This window comes from Elgaria multicarinata, chromosome 8 (assembly GCF_023053635.1).
Source record: "Elgaria multicarinata webbii isolate HBS135686 ecotype San Diego chromosome 8, rElgMul1.1.pri, whole genome shotgun sequence".
NCBI lineage: Eukaryota > Metazoa > Chordata > Lepidosauria > Squamata > Anguidae > Elgaria > Elgaria multicarinata.
In genome coordinates this window covers 5,304,817-5,324,620 of record NC_086178.1, presented here as the reverse complement: position 1 = coordinate 5,324,620, position 19,804 = coordinate 5,304,817, and the positions used below count along the sequence as shown (strand labels likewise).

Sequence of the window (19,804 nt, the reverse complement as noted above, 5' to 3'; positions counted from 1 at the left end):
AGACTAATACGCTTTCCCATCAGCATGAAAAATTGACTCCGACAGTTCTAGGCTGCCACGCTAACACACTTACCTGGGAGCAAGTCCCAGCGAACTTAATGGGTGAAACTTCTGAGCAGACATGCATAGGATTACTACACTGTTAGCCTTGTTACATTTATCCTGAAATAGTCTTTGACTACTATCGATTATTCCACCTTATAAACAAGTGGACACATAGTAAGAGGAAGTGGAATCGATTTGCAGACTGGAATTCTCTTGCAGAACTGCAGAATTAATTGGGAATTATTCCCAGAGGGTAGTTATTGAGGAAATCAGGTGACAAGGGCTGCACCAAAGCAGTACCTCTGGAACTATTTTCTCTCTCTCCTATTTTGAGTTTTGGTAACGTTAGAGACTGTGCGTATCAAACATTGGATGATACAAATTTTCCAATGTATATCAACCTGTCACACCTTCAATGTTTGGTATAACAGTTCTAGTATGTCAACCATATTCATATTCCTCTCTTACTATCTAGGAAGTCGTCTTCGACAGAGGTTCCTACAACAGGAGAGTGTCCGAAGACACAAGGAGCTAATTTGCTGTCCCAGTTTTCGTCAGATTTCCTTTCAAGAACAACCCAACCATTGGGAGCTATAATTAGAGATGGACTCGTCACCTCATCTTTTAAGTTCTCTTTGAAAGTATGCAAGGAATGACCTGGGTAGAAATTTGGGGAAACGTGTGATCAGAACAGAACCTCTTGCAGGAGCAGATGAGCAGTTTACAATGCTGATCTTTCATCAGGATCGTACTGGGCCAGAGAGGAAGATCAAGTTCCGAGACTTTATAAAATGCTTGAGTAACATACAAACTCTGAACACGTTGTACTGGGCACCAAAATGGCCTTGCCTTTGAACACGTCTGGATCTGGCAACGGATCTGTGCAACCAGCCCCTGGGGAGGGGAACACGCTGCGCTGGGCAGCTCTGCTCATCCTAATGGTCATCATACCGACCATTGGGGGAAATATTCTCGTCATATTGGCTGTATCATTGGAGAAAAAGTTGCAATATGCCACCAATTACTTCCTCATGTCCCTGGCAGTGGCCGATTTGCTGGTAGGATTGTTTGTGATGCCAATTGCACTTCTTACAATACTGTTTGGTAAGTATTGGACTCTGGTCCTCTAAGCGAATATTTGGGGTGTGGGTGTATGTATGCCTGTTTTAAAGGACTGACTTAGTTAAGAGCTTTCTGATGCCTTCTGGCCCTTTGCAAAATGCAAGTTTAAGGAATCTACCCTAAAGCATCCCTGACAGTTGGTTGTCCAGCTGCCTCTTGAATGCCTCTAGTGTGGGAGAGCCCACAACCTCCCTAGGTAACTGATTCCATTGTCGTACTGCTCTAACAGTCAGGAAGTTTTTCCTGATGTCCAGCTGGAATCTGGCTTCCTTTAACTTGAGCCCATTATTCCGTGTCCTGCACTCTGGGAGGATCGAGAAGAGATCCTGGCCCTCATCTGTGTGACAACCTTTGAAGTCTTTGACGAGTGCTATCACGTCTCCCCTCAATCTTCTCTTCTCCAGGCTAAACATGCCCAGTTCTTTCAGTCTCTCTTCATAGGGCTTTGTTTCCAGACCCCTGTTCATCCTGGTTGCCCTCCTCTGAACACACTCCAGCTTGTCTGCGTCCTTCTTGAATTGTGGAGCCCAGAACTGGACGCAATACTCTAGATGAGGCCTAACCAGGGCCGAATAGAGAGGAACCAGTACCTCACGTGATTTGGAAGCTATACTTCTATTAATGCAGCCCAAAATAGCATTTGCTTTTCTTGCAGCCATATCTTGCAGATACTAATCTCATTATTTATGTGGAATTCAGTTAACATCTCAATGAGGAAGCATTCCACCTTTACACCAATTCTGCTAAGTTTAAAACAATAATCTTACTGCATTTTTTAGAGGATAGATCTAGAAGGGAGGACTTAGAAATTTTCAGTGGCAAGGTTCAAGGCGGGATCAGATGGAGGAAGTGTTGTGGTAGCTAAATCACAACAAGGAGATATTTTCTGGGTTGTCGGACATGTGTCTAAATGCTGTGACTTGTCACAGGCAAATTTGCTGGCCATCACTTCCTGGCAGTGATTCAGGGCAAGCCAACCAGAAGGGGAGCTGCTATTTCAACTCTTGATGGTGGCAACCCATGCAATATGTCACTCGTGCACACACGAACACACCTCACCACACATCTGTGATAGCTACAGCACCTTCACATGTACACCGCTTTCATTGTTGTACATGTGAATCTACCCTACCAGTTCAGCCCATGAGGTAAAGAAATCCAAATTCTGTTCACTATAAATAGGCAAAGGATTAATCCAAACACAGAATTTTGTCTTTTTGGTCACACCATTTCAGGACGTTCTCATGTAGATTTCCAAGCGTACCCTGATATGATATCTCACTCCTCCATGATTATTCAAATATATCCTACAGTCCTAATTGTATCCGCCAGCTGCCACGTACCACTGACTCATAGCAAAAATGGAACGGAAGTCTACATTGCTATGGCATGTCTCTGAACATTGCCTGGGGTTACCAGATGGAAAACAAAATTGTGGAAAGCATATACGGTGTCATTAGTACATTTCTCCGCACATATAGAAATCCTATGGCAATTGGGTCTCTATTTTTATGTTACCAGCATATTATACTACAAAGCCAAGAGATAAAATCTCAGTGATCCGATATGAAATTCACTACGTCATAGTCCAAAAGAAAGGTATCAAGTGACGCACTATATGACACATAGTTTTCCAGTTAGGAACAGCACATCAGTAGTGCTAGAACATGGTATTCAAATTTTAAGAAATTAAAATAAAACCAGTCTCTTTATGCTAGGAAATGAAACAGCATGAGGCGCCCCCCCCAGGTACAACTAAGATAAAATGAAAATGGATTAGCTGAGCCAAACAAATAAATGGAGATGATGATGATGATGATGATGATGAATACGTAGTATTTATAAAAGCACATCACATACATTATCTCATTGTAATCCTTCCAACAGGTAGGCACTGTCTCCCTGATTTGTAATTTAGGCTGCAATCCTAAATCTACATTTCTGGGAGTAAACCCTATTGAACTCAATGAGACTTATGTCTGAGTAGACATGTAGAGAATACCACTTAAGTTATTATGCTAGCCAACGGAAAGAGCACGACCTCTGGCAGTGAGAGGGCAAACAGTGAGGCAAGGCTGATGAAATAACATGGTCTCTATCAACTCATTGATTCTATGATAAATAAATCCTGCATAAAGGAGGCAGTACCACCATTCTCTCCTCTGCTCTCAGTGTACCTAAATTACACCGGCTGAGATCACAGTGGAAGACCTGGGGTACACAACACAGCGCAAGTTGATGTAGGTTATTTAACCCACCATGAGGTATGGCACCCACAACCACCACTTTGCATATGCAACACCTGCTCAAGGTTTGTTGTGTCACATGAACCCGGCCAGCACGGGCTATGCGAGAGTTACACAATCCTCGCATAACCCAAAGTCTGTTCTAGGGTTATGCAAGCATTAACCAACCAAGTTCATACAACACGTCAACCCCTGAGTGAGTTGGATATGCAAAATGGCGGTTGTGCACACCACAGACTCATGCATTAAATAACCCACAGTGGGCTGCCATGTCGTGCGAACCAACCCAATATGTCTGTATTCAATCATCCCTCTCAAACATGGTATGCAGTCACTTTAAACATGAGCTAGGCATCCCCTAGGGTAGTGGTTCCCAACTCTGGATCCTCTAGACGTTGTTGGAATTAAAACTCCCCAACATTCCTCACCGCTGGCCATGCTGGCTGGGGATGATGGGAGTTTTGTCCAACATCACCTGGGTACTCAAGGTTAGGAACCATTGCCCTAGGGGATGCAGGCTAGGCTGGAGTTGAAAGGCTCCCAGGGTCTTGGGTCTGCTCTCCTTTTCTTCACAACGGCTTCCATTTAACCCAGATACAAGAGTGTATGTCTTTTGTTTTGTAGTGGTGGGTCGTGGGGAAACAAACATTTTTCTTTATTTTGGGAGTTTCACTATGACTAAGTCTTTCTAGCTATGGACATTTTGATCAAGGACAACATAAAGCCATTAGTGGCCAGCTGCAAAACGAAAAGGGGTGACAAACCCTCTAACTTGAAGTCAACTAAGCTTCCTAGCAATTTTGCTTTTCCAGTTTCTCATTATTTTCTTATTGCTATATAATCTTTCCATTAATCCCGAGCTAAAGCTGCTGAAACCAAAGTTAAAAACACGTTAGGAATCTTAATTTAGAAGCCAACAAGAAAAGCATCTTTCATATTGCGGGAAGTTCAAATTGAGGGGGGGGGATTAGAAATCATAATTAAATAGGTGTGGTGAAGTTATTTGCAGGCCGACATAAAAGCTGAATTTGCTTCCATAAGACGTCTACTTGGCAGCAAAAGGCAAGTATTTTTGCCTTTTCAGCAACACTTCGAAGAGAAAGTTCACACCGCGAGCAGAAAGCTTCAGATTGGTGGACTGCAGCAAGAACGCAGCTCTAAGAGTCCTCGAGAAAGCTAGGAATCCCTTAAAAATTCATTAGCTAGATAACTGTTTAAATAAAGTGTCATCAGTGTCCGAGTCAGGCTGCTCTGAGACTTCAGCGTTTCCAACAATTGAACAGAATGTTCACACACAACACAAATATAATTACTATGAGTTTTGACAGCTAGTTAAGTGGAGGATCTAAGAAAGGAAATGTGTGAACTGTTTAAAATAGGGCGTCTTAAGTTCTTCCATGCCTCTGCACCAGTGGCTTTTGGGATGCAACTCCTATCAGTCCCAGCCAGCATGGCCAATGGTCAGAGATTATGGGAGATGTAGTCCAAGACATCTGACGGGTGCCAGGTGGCCTACTGCTGGTTTAGGGCATGCACTGCCAGCACACACTGGAAAAAAGAGGTCCAATCTGCCTGGCCAGTACTCTGGGAGAGCTGACTATAAGCCCAGTATCCTCTGCGATGGCCAGGGGGTGAGGAAACACCCCAGGGTTTCCTCAGCAACCAAGCTGATGTGGAGGGCCTGTGTTAATATTTTAAGCTTGAGAACCACTGCTCTGGACTGCAGCAGCCCTAACGCATTTTCAAGAAGTGGAATCAAAAGTTAACACACCATCTCAGGAACACTTGCTAACGGTGACGTTTCTTTACATTTTGATTCCAAACGACAATGGTGTTTCCATTTATTTATTTGATTTGTACCCTGCCTTTCTATCAAAAATTTACAATCAGTAATAAAACTTAATAAAAACAATATGAAGTTTTCAAATGCAGCATCAACTACCGGAGAGAAAGAGCTGTACACATATGGTATAGAGACACACATAAACAGAATTTCGACAGTAAGAAAACCAAGTTAAATTAGGAGTGGACGGTAGAATTGGGTACTCATTATTTATATGAGTTACCCAGTTCTAACCCACCCTTAAACCTGAGTTAAGCATTACTCGTGCACAGGCATTAACCATGACTAAGCTAACCTGGCTTGTCTCTTAACCAGGATTTCCTAGCCACTTTCAAATCCTAATTGATAATGACAGCATTGGTATCGCTATAACATTCAGACCAGGTTTGGCAGGGGAATTCATGTATAAGAGGGGTAAAATCATGCAATCTTATAGCCTGCTCACAACTGCTTAACTTTAATTAAGAAACTTCTAGTGCTACATCTGGAGAGGCATAGCTAAAGTATGGAATTCACTACCACAAGATGTAGTGATGGCAAGCATTTTGGATGGCTTTAAAAGGGGGATTGGATAAATTCCTGGAGAAAGCTATCAATGGATATTAGTCCTAATAGCTAAGTGCTACCTCCAGTATCTGGGGCAGTAAGCCTGTATACACCAGTTGCTGGGGAACATGGGTGCGAGGGTGCTGTTGCACCATGTCCTGCTTGTGGGTCCCTGGTCAACAGCTGGTTGGCCACTGTGTGAACAGAGTGCCGGACTAGATGGACCCTTGGTCTGATCCAACATCAGGGCTCTTATGTTCTTAAGGTGAAGGGTGAGGATGAGAGTGTGCAGCTTGCCAAAGGTCACCTAGTGAGTTGATAGTCAAGGTGAGATTTTCACTAGGGACGTCTTGACGTGTAGCTCTACTTCAGGGTGGGGAGAAGGTAGATAGGGTTCTATTAGCCAATCTCTAGATGAATTGAAGTAGATTGGCAAGGGGTTCTGACTCCCCATATTTTAATATAAAACTCTGCTCTTTGCTAATAGCTTATCTCTTAGTCTCAGCGTTCTCACCTGTGAAATATAGGATTGATAGATTTCCTTTGACTAAGCGCAACTCTACTGGCTGTTTTGGGAGTTTTGTGTTAGAATCCCTGATCTATAGTAACTCAGTTGTAGCTTTGTATTTGTACATATCAGCCTTCTCCAACCTGGCGCCTTCCAGATTGTTGGACTGCAACTCCCATAACTCCCATATACGGTGTACACAACGAATGGCTCATGGAGGGCACCAGGCAATTGACTCCAGTGTCCCCACTCCCATTTTGTACCTGACTGGTTAGAGGACATCAGTTTCCAATAAAAAACAACAACAGAGAAGATCCAACAAGGCTGAAATCTGCCCACCCCTTGTCTACACCATGCCAGCTCTCAATGGCAGAAACGGCAGCCTCATGCAACATCTCTTCTTCCTCCTCCTGTGGAGAAATCCTTATTATTCCCATTTTACAGAGGGGGGAGAGCTGGTCTTGTGCCACTCAACAGCCAAAATGTGATCTGTGCTGAACTGAGTTCTACACTTGATTCATTTGGAGCCAAAACAGTGAAATGCCTACACTTACATTTCAGCCAGCAGTCTTTATATTATGCAGTTACATTTACAGTTACCCCCCCCCCAAACATTCAAACCACCTCTCTCTCAAAAAAATGAACACAAAAGAAAGGAAAAGCAGAATTGTAGCAGGGGGGGGGGGGAAGAGCCAGATTCTCTGATGGAAGGGTATGAGAAAGCCGATTTTGCTGCGGTGCAAAAATGCCCTTCCTTAAAGGAATTAGCTGAAAGAGTTAGCATCTAAAGAGCACTGTATAAAGCAAAGGAAACACTGAACCATTCATTGGAAATGCAGCTTGCCACTGGCCACCCTCCTCTTAACATATAAAGCACACACCTGCACACAAAAAGGCCATACATTCCTTGGTTTCAACATTATTTTAAGGGCACCGAGGGGGGGAGCTTGTCACGCTACACCAAATCTTAGTGTTTCAAACGTACTAATTTAATTGGTTACTTGAAGTTTTTATTTCTTTTGGCATGAAAAATATTTCAAAGACCTAAAAAAGTTTTTAAAACCAACAACTTTGCTTGATATGTTTTGGTCTGATCAACATGCCACCGTCTTCCTACTTTGTTTTGCATGCTGTCAATTCTTTTTTTTTTAAAAAAAAAGCCAAACCCTCCAGGGTTTTTGACCAATACTCAAAATCACACTTACTTAAAAGTAACTTCTTCCTTTTACAACAGTTGAGAGCCAACCACTGCATGAGAAACAGCAATGTCAAAGACTGTAGTGAACACATGTACAGGACCAATAACACGTTGCTAGCGATTACATGGAAACTGTATGACTTCTATGTAGAAATTTGAAAGCTTTAGTACGGAATGATTACAGAGAAATGATCACCTGCACTGCTCTACACCTCTCAGGGTAAAGTGGTGCCCAAAAGATTGACACAAATATGTAGGAGGCCTGGATTGTACCATTTTAGATTCCTATTGAGCTGGAAAACTTCCCCATGAAAAGCAAACTAAACCCTATACATAGAGAACTAGCATATCAGGATTTTTCTACAAGGGTTGGAACGTTCAACCATGTGATCCTCCACAACACAGTGCAAAAACAAGTTTCTCACATCTTTGCTGTGTGTTTTTTTTTAATCAACCATCTCCCCATGAAAGAGCTTACGGGGTAGATATGAAAACAATGTGAGAATCATTTAATCACACACAAGATTCTGACTGACTTGCAGGAATTAACACCAAGATTTGCAAAGGTTTTTCATTTTGTTCATTCACAACTTTCCAATGTGGATACAAATATGACAAACTTTTTAGAACATAGGCCGTAGCTAGACCTAAGGTTTATCCCAGGATCATTCCAGGTTCGTCCCTGCCTGAGCGCTGGATGCCCTGTGTGGCACTTAGATGAACAGGTTTGACCCCAGGACAATCCTGGGATAAACCTTAGGTCTAGCTACAGCCATAGTCTACACCCTTGAATTTCTGAGCAGACATGGGCCCCCTCCAAAGAATGAATTACCTTTGAGCAAATTTGTCAAAGAGTTCTTTCTCCCCCCCTTGGGATCACCCCCCCCCTCACAGTTTACCTCTCTTAAGAGAGAAAGAGAGAGAGAGAGAGAGAGAGACATTGAGGGTTGGTGATAATCTTAAAAGTGATCACAGTCGAACACATGCCCTCCTCTCACATCCACAACCATACACACACACCACTCTCTTCTCTCATGCACACAGCTATCACCACACTCACAAAGATGCTGTTCTACTGTAATTTTTTTTGTGAGTTTGCATTGATGGGAGTGTTGCTACGTGACTCCGTGAAAGGACAAAAAGCAAAACAGTGGGAAAATGAATAGTCAGAAGCTTATTGAAAGCTTAGGGACAATGGATTGATGCTGCTAATCTCAGGTCTTTACATGATGAAAACTGTTTGCAATGCCTCTATGCTGGCCTAATTAATTATATGACCAGAGCGAAAAAGCAGACTGTTCAGGCCACCATTTAATGTAGGGCTGATCAATTGGCCAAGTTGGTCCCAAGAGTTGCCACCTAGACCACCAAGTGTCAATACAGAGAAGAAGACTGTGAAGGAAGCTACGGCAATGGGACTGTGGCGCTGGGATTTGCCAGCAAGCCATGCAGGGGAAAGGTTAACGGAGTGGGCCTTTGCCTCTCCCTATCAATGCCCCATTCAGCAGAACAAAGCCAATGTGCTGCTGGCTAGGGGATGATAGGAGTTGTAGTCCAACACATCTGGAGGGTGCTGGGATGGGGTAGGGCACAATAGAGCTCTGTAATCAACTAGCACAAAATCTTCCTTAACAGCCTCATTAAAGTCAAGTATCTTGACAACACATAGTTCTTCTGCAGAAGAAGAAGTTGTACAACTGAATCACAGAGCAGCAAAGGTCGAAAATGTCAAGCTTTGATATCTATGTTCACGGAAAAAGCTTTAAAAATGATGGCTATGTCTGATAAAGAATACACATAGTTTTGAAAGCCTGTTTTTCTTTAAATTGCAAATGCTCCAAGGAGATGTCATTGCATAATCCCCCAGAAAAGCCACAAGGGCTTCTGTGTTAAAGTAGACTCAGAAACAAAAGAATGATTCAGTAAGGAATGAGAGGTATCAGGACAGGAATAGTAAGGCTGAAGAATTTGAATATGACAGTGAAAAAGCTCCAAAAGCCCCCTATTTGGAAACCAGGAATTCTGAAGATGCAAAGCCCAGGTCTCCAAAAAACACTGGAAAAGGAAAATATTGTTGGAACGAACTGTAGTGATCCCTTTCGATCACCACCAGTTGTGAACATGTATCATAGCAAAGACACTGATGTCACCTATTTAAGCATCCTACGTATCAGAGTAGTTTTGCCCAATGCCAGAATGCCACGCTTCTATCTATCTATCATGCTTTTAAACAGCCCAGTAACCTAAGTTCTCCGAGTGGTGTGCGATACTTTAAAAAGATAAAATGCAAACAAGGAAACAACGAATAAAACCAGCACATAATAAAGCCAAGGTAAAATCAGCAGCAGAAAGTAAACAAACGACAGCACATAAAAACCGAAGTTAAACCAGCAGCAAAATAAAAGAGTGCTAAGAGCTAAACGCACAAAAAACACTGCTGAAAAGAGCATAATTTAGGCCTAGGCAAATCTCCCTGGAGAGGGCATTTCAAAGACCTGGCACCACCACTGAAAAGGCCCTCCTTCTGGTAGCCACTTCCCTTGCCTCATTCCATGGGAGGGCCTCGGATGATGACTTAGCATCCAAGTAGGATGATATGGGAGAAGATCTCCTAGATCCTCCTTTCCTTTTTCACTTAATAATCCACTGGGTGTTGAAGGTCATCACCTGATTCAAGAAATCTTACTGATCACTCAGCAGGAGTGCAGCATTTAAAATGCAGCATTTTAAAAAATGTATCCCATCCTACGCAGCAGGAGGAAAGAGAAATAGCGTCTATCACCTGATATTTAGAAGTAATTGCTGCCTGATTCATATTTTTAATTTCACCAAATAATCAACTAAAAGTTTGCAGCCCTGGCTAAAGAACTTCCACTTGGACTCAACTCATGATGACTCCAAAAGGTTGTAACTCTTTTCTATTCTCTTTCAGAGATCGCATGGCCTCTTCCACGGGACTTGTGCCCTGTCTGGCTCTTCCTTGATGTCCTTTTCTCCACGGCGTCCATCATGCATCTCTGTGCCATTTCACTCGACCGTTACATTGCCATAAAAAAGCCAATCCAAGCCAGCCAGTACAACTCACGGGCTACAACACTCATCAAAATAACATTGGTGTGGCTGATCTCAATAGGTATGTGGCAAGCACCAAAAGGGAGACCATGTTTTCCATATGCAAATAACTGGTTTGAATGCACAGGTGGGGTAAGGAAGCCATACTGCACAAATGATCATAGCATCATAGAATAGTAGAGTTGGAAGGGGCCTACAAGGCCATCGAGTCCAACCCCCTGCTCAATGCAGGAATCCACCCTAAAGCATCCCTGACAGATGAACTGCCTAAAAAGTGGGAGCATACCTCGATCGCTCCCCTCAAAAGGAGTCTCTGCTCTCCATTCCTGAAATGGAAGTTGGAGCTTTGAACTGGAGCAGGAGCCTAAACGCAGCAGGCAGAAGGCCCCATTCTCGGTATTTACCAAAAGGCCTTCCCAACACAGAACTTTCATTCTAGCTGCCTGGCTGCAGGGCTGATGTTGCACAGCCTCTATGACTTTCTGTGCGTGAAGAGGGCATGAAGGCCTGAGCGCACACATTCCCAGAGAACTTCTCTAAGATGGGTCTCAGCCCCAAGTGACTTGCGATTGAAACGGCCGACACTTTCTGTTAGAGCCACAGGCCTGAATCTGGCCTGCCTAGATTCCCCACATGGACGCCCCCCCCCCCTCCACTGCTCATTTGATGGTTCCCTGGTTTTGTTCCATTCCTTCCTCCCCATTTCTAAAAGGTTGGAATTGCTCTCATAAGGTTTAGTTGCTGGCAATAAGGGCTTTAAACTAAATGATGTGATTTTGGCCCCGCCCATCACTGGATTGGGGCCCTTGCCCTCAAAGAGGTTCTGCACCCTGCCTTGGGTGCAACGGATTTAAGCGTGGAAACCAACAAAGTTCATGAACAATTGGATTATATTACAACTGCAAAAGGTGGGTTTCTATAGCAGAAGGCACAAACTCCCAAGCACAAATTTAGGCTTCCCGTGCAGACGCTACACTGGGCGCAGCAAACATCAGTTTGAAGTGGGTAGGAATCTGAGACCACCTCCAACGCTGCTGGATGTAAAAAAGAGCCACATGCTCAGGACAGTGGAGAGGGGTGGGTGGGAACTTTAGCATTAAATGGTAAAGGACAAGGAGAGACAGGGCTTATCAAAAGCACACCAAGTAAAAAGGTTAAATAATAATGTGCATCTGATTGGTTTATGTTATGATTCTTTGTGAGTTTTGAACTCTCTGCAGAAGGCACGCCACCGCCCACTGTTAATACCGAGTGGGTTTTGCGTGCAAAAGGTTAACACAAGAGGACAGAAAAGATTAGGGGATGGGAGGAACCGAATTAATGACTCCAAACTACAGGCTAGCATCGGCTACAAGGCATGGGGAGCAGACAACACAGATTGATTGAACAGCAAGCAGTGCAGAGTATGACTGAAGCAAGCGTCAAGAATAAAAATGACTTTCAGGTCAGCCTATGTTGGAGACAAAGGAGGGGAGGAAAAAGGCACCAGCTTCTTGGCCAAGGACTGCACCCATGATAAACACACTGCTTCCTACATGAGTAAATTTAAGAGTGCCTCTGGCAGTCAAAGGAAACAATAGGCAATTTTAGAAGCCAAAGAAAGGAAATGGATAATGAGGCAGCCTTTGAAAATGACCCTTTTTTAGTGGCATCAATCAAGGGCAGCACTTACCCGATGTCTTATCACTCATGAAATATACTCAGGCTCTGAACTTCAACTGCCCGTAGATTCAGAGTGGCTGGAAGAGAAGTCACAAAGTTGGACTAGATGGGCCTTTGGTCTGATCCTAGCAAGGCTCCTCTAAAGTTCTAGCCATGGGCCGCCCAAGTTCAGGGCAATGTGCTTCTGAGTTCCAGATGCTGGAGGGCGCTGCCTTTAGGCCCTTGCGGTCGGGTTTTTGGGGGCACCTCGTTGGCCGGGCTGAAACCAGGATGCAGGACTAGATGGGCCCTTGTTCTCATAGAATCATAGAATAGCAGAGATGGAAGGGGCCTACAAGGCCATTGAGTCCAACCCCCTGCTCAATGCAGGAATCCACCTTAAAGTATCCCTGACAGATGGTTGTCCAGCTGCCTCTTGAAGGCCTCTAGTGTGGGAGAGCCCACAACCTCCCTAGGTAACTGATTCCATTGTCGTACTGCTCTAACAGTCAGGACGTTTTTCCTGATGTCCAGCCAGAATCTGGCTTCCTGTAACTTGAGCCCGTTATTCCATGTCCTGCAGTCTGGGAGGATCAAGAAGAGATCCTGGCCCTCCTCTGTGTGACAACCTTTTAAGTATTTGAAGAGTGCTATCATGTCTCCCCTCCATCTTCTCTTCTCCAGGCTAAACATGCCCAGTTCTTTCAGTCTCTCTTCATAGGGCTTTGTTTCCAGACCCCTGGTCATCCTGGTTGCCCTCCTCTGAACACACTCCAGCTTGTCTGCGTCCTTCTTGAATTGTGGAGCCCAGAACTGGATGCAATACTCTAGATTCTCATCCAGCCCAGCTCTTCTGATCACTGCAATGTAACGCGTCCAGGTTCACCTTGCCATAAAATGGACTGAAGGATGGATCATCGCATTACATGCAGCTTTTATAGCGAATACTGTTAGATATGAAGAAACAGCCTACAGTAAAATGTGTAAAGCATTAGTAGCAGGGTAGCACTAAGAAATGAAGGCTCCATTGCTGATGCAGCTTGAGTTCCACATGGCCCACCAAGTTTTGCTTGGTAGCAGTGTCAGCTGTTCAAGCACCACAAATATGTTCTGCAAGAGCAGTCAAAGGGATGGAGGAAGATTCATTGGGCCGGAGAGCGCCAAGCTTGGTGCTGGCACTTGCAGGAGGGCAGGGAAGACTAAAAGGCAAAACCAATGGTCAACATTTTCCATCTTTCGCCATACACACACACGACATCTTGAGACACTTCCTCTCCACTTCCTCTCCCCGCAGAAATATGGTCTTGCTTCCTGTGCATGCCCCCCACGCAGACAAGTACAAAGACAGTTTGCAAGCTGTGGGTCACTAAAGCATGTTTTATATTCTCAAAGACACTGATCTATGGGAAATTTGTTCTCTTTGTTATACAAAGTGTACGTTTATGGAACAGAACTGCCAACTCTGCCTTCCAAAAATGTGCTAGGAATAACAAGGAGGAACTTTTCATATTATCAGAGATTCCTAACCCTCAAAACTGTAATGCCAGGCCAAGCGACACGCAAATCACAACAATTCTATATCACAGATTTTTACGTAAGTTCTACATCCCAAAATCCACTGTGACTATTTCAGAGTAATAATTCTAGGCCAGCCTTCTTCAACCTGGTGCCTTTCAGATGTGTTGGACAACAACTCCCATAAACCCCCAGCCAGCAGTTGTAGACCAATATATCTGGAGGGCACTAGAATGCAGAAGGGTGTCCTAGGTGCCAGGTGGCTATACAATATTGTGCTGTAGGGGCATCTCCAGTCCAAGAAGAACTCTGTCTTTAATGGTGGGCAGGCATACCGTGTTTAGGAACCAACACCAGAACACTCACACTCATATGTTCTGAGTCTTTAAACCCCATTATGTATTTATTTGGAATATTTATATCCCACCAACTAACTTAAGTTCTCAAAGCAGTTTACAGAATAATTAATACATAACAAAGTAGACAAGGATCATTAAGGTAAGAAGTACACATAAGTTTTCCCGCAGACCGCAGATGTTCCAGCTGCTACTTTACTTCTAAATCTCTGGACCATGGCAGATCTCAGAGCCAACGGCTGCTGCAGCAACCAGGTGATAACTCCTTGTAGGGCAATGCTTCTTTACTTGGGCTGCTGCTGTCTCTTACAAGTTCTGGCTCCCAGTGGTAGATGCAAGAGACACAGGGAGAGCAATGTGTTTACAAGCCTGTAACAGTCCTCAACTGGTCCAAGTGCCACTCAAGGGTTGAAGCTTACTGGATTTCTGTTTTCCTTCCAGGTATTGCAATCCCAATCCCAATCCGTGGCATAGGAGAAAGTGGCGAAAACCTCCTGAATTTCACCTGCGTGCTAAAACCTGAACGTTTCGGAGACTTCATCCTATATGGTTCAGTAGCGGCTTTCTTTGTCCCCCTGGCCATCATGGTGGTCACTTACTTTCTCACGATCCGAGTTCTCCGCAAGAAAGCCTACTTGATCAACAAACTGCCTCAGCGCTTGACCTGGAGTACCGTGTCCACAGTATTTCAGCGGGATATGACACCTGGCTCATCACCGGAAAAGGTGGCCATGTTGGACAACGCTAGGAAGCCACTGCCTAATGGGAACGAAGAACTGCTAATGCGTAGGATGTCCACAGTGGGGAAAAAGTCAGTTCAGAACATCACCAACGAACAACGTGCTTCCAAAGTCTTGGGCATCGTATTCTTCCTCTTTTTGTTGATGTGGTGCCCGTTCTTTATCACCAACATCACTTCTGTACTCTGCAAATCCTGCAGTGAGGAATTTATCCAAACGCTCATGGAGGTATTTGTTTGGATAGGTTATGTTTCTTCAGGTGTGAATCCACTGGTCTACACCCTTTTCAATAAGACGTTCAGGGAGGCTTTCGGCAGGTACATGACTTGCAATTACCAGGCCTCAACTCCTGGGAATGCCCTTCGGAAGTGCTCCAGCAGGCTCTCTTTCAGAAATTCCGTGGCCGAGAACTCCAAGATTTTTATGATGAGCCACGGAATGCGAAACGGGATTAATCCGGTCGTGTACCAAAGCCATCGGCTTTGCAGCTCACCCATCCAGTCCTCGTCAGCCATTCTGCTGGATACGCTACTACTTACAGAGAACGAAGTCGATAAAACAGAAGAACAGGTCAGCTATGTATAGCTGAATGAAAAAGGAAAGCCATGCCCTCAACCCCTTGACAAATGCCAGTATGTAAATGTGGTTTTCATCTGTTATTTATACAAATCCCAATGATAGTTTTAGCAACCTGTCTAGACTCCTCTCGCCCTAGACCACCTCCAGCTATTCCAACTTAACAGCAATCCTGTTATAGGAAACAAGTATTCAAGCAACGCTGTTTACAAACTGAGGGATTCAAATAAATACAGCTATGGCAACTCTCACGTCTCAGATGGATCTTGGATTCCCCATCCCTTCTTCAAAAGGCACCTTTCTGCCAGGAGTTCTCTACATAACCATTAACTTCAAGCAGACAAGGCCGTCATAGCCTATAGCCACATTTTACACCAGAGGAAAGGGCCTTCACTTCCCAACGCCAATGCACATAAGCTTGCTAAATTGCAAGGCTTCTCTCCAAATACGCTTAAACTAAGAAACAAAGTGCACGTCTTAAGACCATTTAAGGATTCATCACACTAGCCCCCAAATGAATACATAGCTGGATATGTGTGGGCTAGTTCCAAGCATAGCAGCCTCAACTTTCTCTTCTGCTAATATGGCCCAAAGACAAGTCCCTACTTCCCTTCAAAAATCCAGTCCTATCCAACGGAAGTTCAACTATGCAAAGGAACTGCACATATTTGCTTAATTTGGATACTATATGTTGCTTCTTTATCCCTGACCACCGAGGCCCAGCCCCAGAAAACCCCGCCTTGATCCTGCAATTTTCCAAAAATCAGGTATCATAAAAAGGACTTTCTTGTTTGATCAAAACAAAACAAAATGTCAATCTAGTCCACCATTCATTCGTTCTATTTCTATACCCTATTTCTTCGATTCTCAGACACACTTTCCCCCCCAGATAAACATCTCTAAAAATGGGGTGCGTCTTAGAATCGCGGGTGTGTCTTAGGTTTTTTTTTTCCTGTTAGTGGTACGGAAATTAGTGTGCGTCTTACAATCGAAGAAATACGGTATTTCCAAATAACCAAAGCCCTCTGGGTGGTTTACAAAGATTAAAAACCATAAAAATACAATATTATACATAATATAAAAACATATTTACAAACATATAAACAGACAACACACACACACCTCTACAATTATAATAATCAACAAGAAATCCCAGGACCCAATTAAAAGACATTATATGCTGCCATGAGTAGAGGAAGGCCGTAACCTGGCATTGAAAAAATGACCATGTTGGTGTCAGGCAGGCCTCACTGGGGACAACGTTCCATAATCAGGACACGGACACACAGACACACCACTTGCCGTGTCTCCCTCAGATGAGGCACGTGGAGGAGGGCCTTAGATGGTGAGGATAGTATACGGTTCATGGCACAACAGGTGCTCTGTCAAGTATTGCATTCTTGAACCATGGTACCTAAGGGCAGAACTCCTGTGAGGCTACCATGTCCAATATAATAAAGTGTTGTTCTGGAAATGTTATACACCTCAAGTGCCTTGAAAAGTCAGTCTATGTGTGTCTCACACTGAGGAATTTTCAGCTGCTCAGGAGAATTAAAACAGCTATCAATATTTGTACAGAAATGCACATTTGTTCCAGAAGAAATGGTTTCTGCTTTGAGGTACACTGACTAATTAAATTTTTGATTCTAATGTAGGCTGATAACCTAGTATTGGTATATCTAACTTACCTAGGCTTGAAGAAATTTCATAAAAGGTTTTAAACATACTGTAAGGAAGAAAAAAGTACAATAAATTGCTCTAAATCTAGAATAATGTTATTTGGTCATCACTCACCTAAATATAAATGGCAAAATGGCAGAGATATAATAGAACAGGTTGGCTTAGGTGCTAGGGTATTGTCTTTGAAGAGAACGTACCATGGAGTTTCAAGTACTTCAAATTCCAAGTGGATAAATGGAGCCATTCTTAATTTTTTTCATATGAATTTATTCATTTATTTACAATATTTATATATCACTCCCCATTCAAAATTTCAGAGTGGTGAGCAGATAAAATAGAATAAAAACAGAATAAAAACACATTAAAGGTAGATTTTTTTAAAAAAAAGAAACTAAGTGCAAAATAAACATGACTGTTCCAGACCTGATAATATTCTAAGCAAAAATGATTTCTCATTTATTGTATTGTTTGGATAGAGAGGGATAACAAAATATGCATTACCACAGCCTTCTCCACATCTGGACCCCTCCAGATGTATTGGGACTATAACTCCCATAATTGTATTGTCCAACACATCTGGACAATACAAAGTGAAATGTAGTCAAACACATCCAGATGAATAGTTAGTAGAAGAGGCATTTTTTTCCTTCAAGTAGAATGGAAAATCAAAGCAGTATTAATCATAAGCTGTTGTAAGTACAGAATTTGCCCAAAGATTTTCGGGTTGCACAAGTAAAGTAAGAACAGACTCTGTGAAGGTCGAGCTAGGGAGAATATGAGTCCGCTGCAACTATCTACATTCTCTCAATGGTATTGACTTTTTTAAAAGTATCAAAGACCTAGATAATTCAAAGATTTTAAATTCTTTCCCTGGTGCAGCATTTTTCTTGAACTACGCTTACCATTTATACCTTCTGCCATGTTGCATAGCATATAGAAATGGTTCCTGTCTCCCAACAGGTCTGTATTAGTAATTTGAATCAGACAGAGAATATAATTCATGTTGTGCTGAAATGTTCCCTTTATGATGAGCCAAAGTATAAATTCATGGAAAACTTTGTTTAACAACCTGTACTGAACAGAAAGGGTTTGGTTTTTTTTAACGAGAAGAGATGCTCATCCTTTTGTGATGCTTGTATGCTTTAGCTGCAAGGGAACTCCTGGCGAAACAAATGGAAAGGATCAGAGTAGTTAGCATAAGGGACTCCTTAATATAATAGGTTATAACCCTTTTTGGTTTAAGTTAAGAATTTATTACAACAGTAAATTTTATTTTTGTTTCATTGCAACTTTTGTAAAGGGTATTTTACATGGAAAAATCTGGAAGTTGTCCCGGCCGTTCGCTAGTACAATAAATATGATGAAGACAATCACAGTGATGAAAAAGAGAACACCCACCAAGGAATTCAAGGGCTCAGATTCAAAAGCTGCTTAGGTTTAAAGCAAGGGGCTTGTGCTAGCCCCGTGGAAATGTTCTACTTGTTCCCTTTGACCCCTATACTGCACATTGCATACTACTTCTCACAGTTTGCCAGGTGGCATTTGAGAGTGTGGTGGAGGTTACTACTTGAGGGGAAGGTGAGTCTAAAATCCCCTTTGACTCACGGTTCTTTGCATCCCGCTGGTCTATTTATTACATTCCATTTTCTTGCCACGGTCACAAGTTGTTGAAAACGATTAAAATATTTGCACAAGTAAGCAAAGCAGCTCTGTATACTCTATAGTTCTACATAACTGAACATTTGTCATATACATCCACAGAGATTGGTCCGCTACAAGAGAAAGTAGCAGGTTTTTTTGCCAGCCCTAAAAGAACAAGTCAAATGCTTGTAGGCTTCAGGTTCCCCCCCCCCAAAAAAAAAAATTCACTCCCAAGCCAATCGCCTGCAGCCTCTTAAAACTGGGCCTAACTTCTCCTGGTGAATTGAGACCAGGGCCAAGCTATAGAAAGTTTATTCCTGGACGGTTATGCAAAATGAAGACAGCATAACTTGCTTAGGAGCACACTGATATATCACAGAAATGTTTATTTCCAAGCAAGGCTCTAAAAACAAACAAAATGGGAGATTTTAGTAGGTGCTTAATCATGTCCCACGTTTCTGGAGGGATCGCAGTCTGATCTGTCCGACACACAACCTCCTCAGTTGGTAGAATCTCTGTATGTTATTTATTTATTTATTTATTGAAAGCATTTTTATAGCGCCGCCTCACCATTTCTGGCATCGAGGCGCTTTACAATAACATATAAAACAATTCCATTAAAACCCTCGACCCACATTAAGACGATTCCATTAAAACCCTCCCACTCAAACCATTAAAAGCCCTCAACCCCAATTTAAACCACCCCCTCCCCAGACTCTTGTGAAAATAAAAACACCTTACAAAGGCGTTTGAAGCAATTGAGAGTGGGAGCCTGTCTAATCTCCAGTGGCACATTGTTCCATAACCGCGGGCCAGCCACTGAAAAAGCCCTGGCCCCCGCACATTCCAATTTGTAGCGGGGGACCATCAGGGCACCCTGCTCCTGAGAGCGAGTCTGCCAATGGTGGGACACAGGAGAAAGGCGAGTGCTCAGGTATCCAGAACCCAAGCAATGCAGGGCTTTTATACATGGTCAATAAGACCTTGTAGTGCGCCCTAGCAGCCACCGGCAGCCAATGGAGCTCTTGAAGTACCAAAGTGATAGAAGGCCACTTCGGGAGCCCCTTGACCAACC

The 19,804-nt window shown here is 43.2% G+C and overlaps 2 protein-coding genes across 2 annotated transcripts in view; one reads left to right on the top strand and one right to left on the bottom strand.

Moving 5' to 3' along the window:
• The window catches only part of PSMD1 (proteasome 26S subunit, non-ATPase 1), a 138,340-nt gene that overhangs the window by 59,120 nt on the left and 59,416 nt on the right, over positions 1 to 19,804 (bottom strand). The window lies entirely within an intron of this gene.
• On the top strand, positions 837 to 15,520 carry HTR2B (5-hydroxytryptamine receptor 2B). Its single transcript, XM_063131419.1, is given in 3 exon segments — positions 837 to 1,149; positions 10,441 to 10,641; positions 14,534 to 15,520. Coding segments are annotated over 3 exon segments (1,398 nt in total). The 3' UTR covers positions 15,418 to 15,520.